The sequence below is a fragment of the Trichechus manatus genome, unplaced genomic scaffold (assembly GCF_000243295.1).
Source record: "Trichechus manatus latirostris isolate Lorelei unplaced genomic scaffold, TriManLat1.0 scaffold00028, whole genome shotgun sequence".
Classification (NCBI taxonomy): domain Eukaryota; kingdom Metazoa; phylum Chordata; class Mammalia; order Sirenia; family Trichechidae; genus Trichechus; species Trichechus manatus.
This window is the reverse complement of record NW_004443964.1, coordinates 1,382,366-1,388,834: the sequence shown is the minus strand read 5'-3', so window position 1 is coordinate 1,388,834 and position 6,469 is coordinate 1,382,366. Positions and strand designations below refer to the sequence as shown.

At 57.1% G+C, this 6,469-nt stretch overlaps 1 protein-coding gene across 1 annotated transcript; it reads right to left on the bottom strand.

Moving 5' to 3' along the window:
• Nucleotides 1-1,446: 1,446 nt before the first annotated feature.
• Nucleotides 1,447-6,467, bottom strand: CCDC137 (coiled-coil domain containing 137; the record flags this gene model as incomplete). Its single annotated transcript, XM_023729160.1, has 6 exons — nucleotides 1,447-2,516; nucleotides 2,696-2,775; nucleotides 3,023-3,105; nucleotides 4,661-4,883; nucleotides 5,854-5,987; nucleotides 6,400-6,467. Coding segments are annotated over 6 exons (801 nt in total), but the record flags the coding sequence as incomplete, so codon positions are not given.
• Between the last annotated feature and the right edge of the window lie 2 nt (nucleotides 6,468-6,469).

Genomic DNA, 6,469 nt, shown 5'->3' with positions numbered 1-6,469 from the left:
GTCTCATATAGATGGTTTTTTAATGGAATATAGTATTCATGGGTAATATCCTTTATTTTGCGTGTCAATCTGTCATTTCGCTAAAAGACGATCTCAGGCCACAATGCTGAGTCATCAGGCTGGGATCAGGCATTGGGCAGCCGAGGCGGAACATCCCGGAGCATATCCCCCAGCAGCCACAGGCTGGTCTCTGAAGGCCTCTGCGTGCCAGGCATCAGGTACGGGTGCCAAGCACGGACTCTTTCCAGTTTGGCAAGGAGAGCTTAAGTGACTGAAGAAAGGACACTGAACAAGTGCATAGAACTCACCATCTCTGTTCTTGCGGTGAGGAAACGCCTGCCTGGTGAGCAGAGCTAAAGTAAACAAGTTCCAGGACAAACCAGCTCTGCCAGCTTCCTCTTCACAGAAGATGACAATGTAAGGAGGATCTAGGCCTGTCATGCAGGATCCAAAGTAGGTAATTTTCTCTTAGAATCTTCGCTGTTTTGTAAATTTATTTGACGAGACCAATCCAGGAATGGCATGGTTTTAATTTTTGCTGTACTTCGGGGGACATGTCCCCCCAGTCACGTGCATCGATGTTTCCTTCCCTGTCATTGTCCTGGGGCATTGTTAACACACTTGAATTAATACCCGAGTTTCTGCGGAGAGAGGCTGGAACACGGGGCGGCGTGGTTCCCGGCCGAGGGTCTCATGACGACAGCTAGACCTTTCACCCTATGCAAATCAAAGACCGATTCCACTGTGTGAAATCACTGCTCTCGTTTCAGACAACTGCATAAATGTCGTCCTTCAGTTGATCTGCCTGCATTCTGAGGGATCACATTCATCTGTTAAGCTCGTTTCCAAAGACAGCGATGAGACTTGGAGCATGTGTGGCCCCAGTCTGACCCTTGGGCGCCTTCTCCTCCCCACTTTCTTCTCTGGGCCGGGGGTCAGAGAGCCTCAGGGGTGGGCCTTCTTCGCCCTGCGCTGTCCCCTACGAAGAGCTCAGTGAATGTACTGTCCCATTTGCTCTCTAATCCCAGACACCTATGCCTTTCAGCAAGGTTTGAAATGCTCCCAGTCGCTGCGAGAGTTTAGCAGGGAAAGGACAATGAAGGCATCGTCTAGCTGACAAGTGTATGTATTATATTCTTTGCTGTTCGTCTCAGCGGAGAAGACAAGGCTCTGAATGAGGAGGAACAGGTACCGGGGCAGTCACTGCTCACTAGGGCTCTGTCCTGTGCCTTCCCTGTCGGCGCACACAACCGACCACCTGAAACCTTGGAACTGTTCTTCTCCACCACATGTAATCCTAACCTTCACCCAATAAGGTTTCTGTACTACAAAAAACACATATATTGAAATGTCATGATTCCATTATCCGGAACTCGGGCAGAACACAGAGCAGATCGATGGTTGCTGGGGCCACGGGCGCGGTCGGGTAGTTGGGGTGAGGGAATGGTCCGTATCTCGGTTGTGGTGGTGATTACCTGGATATACAGACCTGTGAAACTCACTGAAGGTGGCTGTATTTTATTGTTGGTGATTTACAGCTCAATGATGTTGATTAAAAAAACCCAAACACCTCAGATGCCCGAGCCTTTGAAACAAAGAGCAGTCAGGAGACCCCAGCTGCCCTTTGAGACCCGGACGAGCCTCTGAAGCCTCAGTGGCACCCGTGTTCCTGCAGACGGAGGCCCTCCCTGAGAACGAGCCTCCTTCGTCCAGCCCGGCCGGCACTCAGCGGCACCCGGGGCGGAAGCTACTCCTGGAGACCCTGAGACCCGAGACTGTGGGCCCATCCCCTTTGCTTGGCCTTAGGCCCCGTTCTGTCCACGCTCATCACCTGTTGCCCTGGAGAAGAAGGACAGACTAGGGTGGGCTCCTGCCCCATCCTTCTGTTGAGATTCTTCTGGTCAATCGTGTAGTCAGACTAGGCAGCGTCTACCCCAACATGCCAGGGACAGGTGGAGCGAGCAGCAGTCCTGCCAGGCCCGGGCTGGCCTCCTGTCTGGGGATCGAGGCACCCAAGGCAGATGTCTGAGAGGGAAGCCAGAGGCAAACAGGGCTGTTCTGGGTGCTGCCAGGCCTCACACCCCAGCCTGTCGCCCCCGCTTCTGGCCGAGTGAAGCCCCTTAACAGCCTGGAGGCCTCTGTGCATGGGAGTGCTAGCACCTGTGCTCCCGGGGGCCTTGTGAGCGTGTCTGGGGGCGGCCCCTCCACGCAGGCTGGCTCCTGCCCGTCCCCGCCACCCCCAGCTGGGCGCAGCAGCCCAGAGCCAGCTTTACGGAGCGCAGGCCAGGCCCCAGATCGCGCAGTCACAGATGTGCCCTTGGCTTCTTCCCAGGGCGGAGGCAGGACAACTCAGGCCCCTGCTGCTGCTGCTTCAGCTTCTTCAGTGTGCGGTAGGCCTGCACCACCCGTGCTCTCTCCTCCTCCACGATCCGCTGCCGGGCCAGCGAGGGGCTCAGAGGCTGGGACACACTGCCAGGGCCCAAAGGCACCCTCAGCACCAGGGACTTCTCGCCAGGCTGAGGAAGGGAGAAAAGTGAGGTGACTCAGAGCCTTGGTTGGTCCAGCACTCAGCCTCTGTGGGGATGCGTGAGCTGGCATCTGCAGGCCCTGGACCTGCCGCAGCAAACAGGCCCCGATGAGGTCTCTGCTCTGTGGCAGCACTGCCAACTCCTGCCCCCCGTAGCCCCCTGCTCACCTGTCCCCTGCTCGTGCTCTTCCTGGGCCTGGCGGTCAGCTCTGGGGGCTGCAGCGCCACCTCCCCAAACTTCACCCTGTCTGGGGGGCAAAGTATGACTGAGGTCTGCAGCTCTGGCGCCGGAGCTGCCCTTGCCCGTGTGCCCTCCCTCCCCCGCAGCCCAGGACTTGGAACGCGACGGATGCACTGTCGGTAGTTGTGGACACAGACCCAGGGGCCAGGCGGCGTCACGCGCACGCCCGCCGCAGCCGGTGCTGGTGGGGGAATGGCGCGGGCAGCAGCAGGCCTGTCCCCGGGACGCTGCCACCTGGGACCGAGGGCAGCTACCTTGGAGCAGCTCCTGTTCCAGCCTGTCTGCCGCCTTGTCCTCCTTCCTCTGCCGGACTCTCTCCAGCCGCCGCTTCTGGAACCTGGGCAGGAAGACCCACACTGTTCGGACTCACCAGCTCCCACTGCACTGGACTCAAGGGGGGAGGTAGGGCTCGTCCACAAGTGGTGCGGGACCCCGGCCCCGCTGGCTGCCTCCATGTCCACACTCGCCCCATCAGAGACACGCCGACTCCAACAGGCCCTCTCTACCGTCTACACCTGGGTTCTCAATCGGGGGTGATCCTGTCCCCCAGGGGACACTGGGCAATATCTGTATCAATGTTTGGTTATTACAAAGAGGATTGGCGGAGGTTCCTGGCCCCCTGTGGGTAGAGACCACGGCTGCTCTATACACCCCACAGTTCACAAGACGCGCCGCAGCAAAGTGACCCGGCCCAGGTGTCCACGGTGCTGCCACTGAAAAACCTGCTCTAAACGGGCTGAGTGTCACCCACCACGTGCCGCCCCTCGTGTGACTTCGTAACCCTCTGGTTTCCCGATGGTTTTGGGAACCCGTGGGAAAGCCCCCAGGCTTTGGGCTGTATCTGGAATCAGCTTCCTGTGATGTAATTTTCACCGATAACGTGACAACTGTTAGCTCAGGAATTCAGACACAGTAAGACTACAAAGCTGAAAATGATTTCTCTGACATCACAGCACTCAGAGACTCAAACAAGCGTGTCCTGTTGATACCAACAAAGAGAGGAAACCCACAACTGTGGCCGTGTTTCCTGAACCTCTGGGGAAAGCTGGAACTCGCTCATCCCAAATGTTGCAGTAAGGCAGAGCAGCGTCTCAGGAAGCGCCTGTTTGCTGAGACCACGCCACCAGCTCAGGGAGGTGACACACACTTCTCCTTCTCGGAGGCCATGGGGTGGGGACGGGCAGGGCCTCCTCTGAGGGCTGAACATCAGCTTCAGGAGCTTTTAGGAAGGCACTTGAGCCTTGTGACTGCCCTGCTTAAGAGACAGATGCTGTCACCCCCACCTTACAGAGAAGGATGCTGGGGCCCAGAGAGGCTATGGAGCCCATGCAAATGGCACAGCCAGAAGCAGTCAGACTTCCTCCAGACTGGGAAGGGGAACACGGAAAATGGACCCCCAATGCAAGTCCAGGTGGGACGAGCAGGGGGCGCCAGCAGAGCAGGCGTGAGAAGGGAGGCCTCTTACACACTGACCCCAAGTACTAACTCCCCAGGGGCAGGTGAGGTCCCCGGTGGCCAGCAGGCTCTCTTGGGGCAGGGACTGAGCCTCATCTTTCCCCACCTTCCTGCAGCAAGTGGTCCAAGGGGATGGCTTGCTCCTGCGCCCCTTGCCTGCTCCGCCAGAAAAAAACCAGAGCCAGAGCGAGGCCTTCACCACTTGGTCTGACAGCGCCTCTAGTCCCCAGGTCGAGGAGCTCTGCTGCAGACACACTGGCTGACTGAGCAGGGCTTAACTTCTGTCCAAGTCCAAGCCTAGAGTCCCTGAACTGCAGGTGGGGAACAGGGGTGTCCCCGGCAGCAAACCGCTGTCACCGCAAAAGACGGTACTGGCCCCCGCAGCTCTCCCTCCCCAGGAGTCCAGAGCAAACCCGATGCCCGCCCGCCACACTCACGCCTTCCTGTGCTCCGACTTCTCCCTCTCGGGGGTCCCCTGTGCCTCGGGCCGACGGGCAGCCTGGTTCTTGCTAAGGAACAGCACATGCTGGGTCTCCTGCTCCATGCGCCGCATATAGGCCCCATCCGACTCCCACTTCTTCTGCTTGAACTTGGGGACAGCAATGTCTGGCTCCACCCCCTTGGCCTCCTTCTCCAGCGTCTTTCTGAAGGCCACATGGGCTGAGGACAAAGGAAAACCTCAGGGGGGCGTGAGGGGCAGGAGAGACTAGTCATGCCCACACCCGCTTCCCTTCCCAGGACCAAGCAACCATCAACGGTCTGAGCAGCCACCCCCTCCCATTTGCAGTAGCCTCCAGAGCCTGCCCACATCCATACCTGCTCCTGAATCACTACTTTTCTAGAAGTAAATCTGAACTGACCACCCTCTGCTTAAAATCTTCTCATGGATCTCCACTGTTCTTGGAGATAAAAAAATCAACACTCTTGACCATGGCCTAGGAGGCCCATGAACTGCTCCTCACACCAGAGCTTCGAATCAGCTTGAACTTGTGCAGTAATGGCTGATAAAGCAAAAATGGAACAGACTCAGATTTTTACAGTTCAGATGATGTGAAACAATAACCAGAACAGGATAAATTACGGTCGAAGCCTTGGAATGGGAAAGTGGGAAGAGGTGTAGCAAGCCTTTTCAGGAGCCTGATGCATGAGACTGCACTATTGGCAGGACTGTGGAGAGTGACGCATGTTCATAGCAGTGCGGTCAGCTGCCATTTTTGAGTGGGGCACCACCATTTCCAACTCTGCTTAAAATCGGACAGGCAAGAGATTTGGTTGCTATGCAACGCATACACTGCTCTTGTAGGAGAGAGATTAGGTCCCTGTTAGGACTCTGACCCGTGATTTTTCCCATTCTGGTTATTGTTCTGGTTCACCCGAATTTTAAACATTTGGGTCTGTTCCGGTTTCGCTTCCTGGGACATGCTGAACTGGGAAGAACTCTTGCACCCACACCTGGGGGCTCCTTCTCATACCTCACCTGGAACCACCGCCACCTCCTGCCTGTCACTGCTTTAGTTCTGGGGTGTCCTCCACGCCCAGCACGCTCAGACCACTGGGTCTTTGCCTGAAACTCCATCAAATATTTGGGTAATTAAGGGATCCGGCGACCGAGCACAGGCCTGTACGTTACCTTCTGTCTTCCTTCTCTTGTTACTGATGGGGTTCTTCATCTGCTGGCGGCTCCTCATGATCTCTCGGAGCCGGAAAGGGATCTCTTGTTCGTCCTGGTTCTTAGGCTTACAATTCACTTTTTTCTTTTCTTTTCTAGGAGAAGAACACGGGTGAGACCTGTCCAAGGCAGGCACACGGAGAACGACGCCAGCCCTGCCCTGGCTGCTGCGGTGCGTAGGGAGCAGGAACCTTTCCTGTCATCCTCATCCGCAGACTGTCCCTGAACTGGTTTCTCACAGGACTGCCAAGGCGAAAGATTCTTTGCAAGTGCCGGGAGGCCTGTCACTCTCTGACCACGTCAGAAAAGGCAAAGACGGGGCAGATACAAGACTGGCGACTCGCTGCTCCATTCACCCAACTACTCTTCCCAGGGCGTCGGCCATGGGCTCAGGCAGAGGAAGGGCACCTAAGCCAGGTCTGCGGAGGGATGTATGAGGCAGAGCTCCCTGGAGGAGGGTCTCGAGGGTTGGGCGCAGGGATGGGAACTACCGGACAGGGCACCCACCTGCACTGCCCCGGCCGCAAAGCCGGACGCTGCTTCCCCCGCAGCTCCTCTTGCTGCTGCCGCCGCCGCC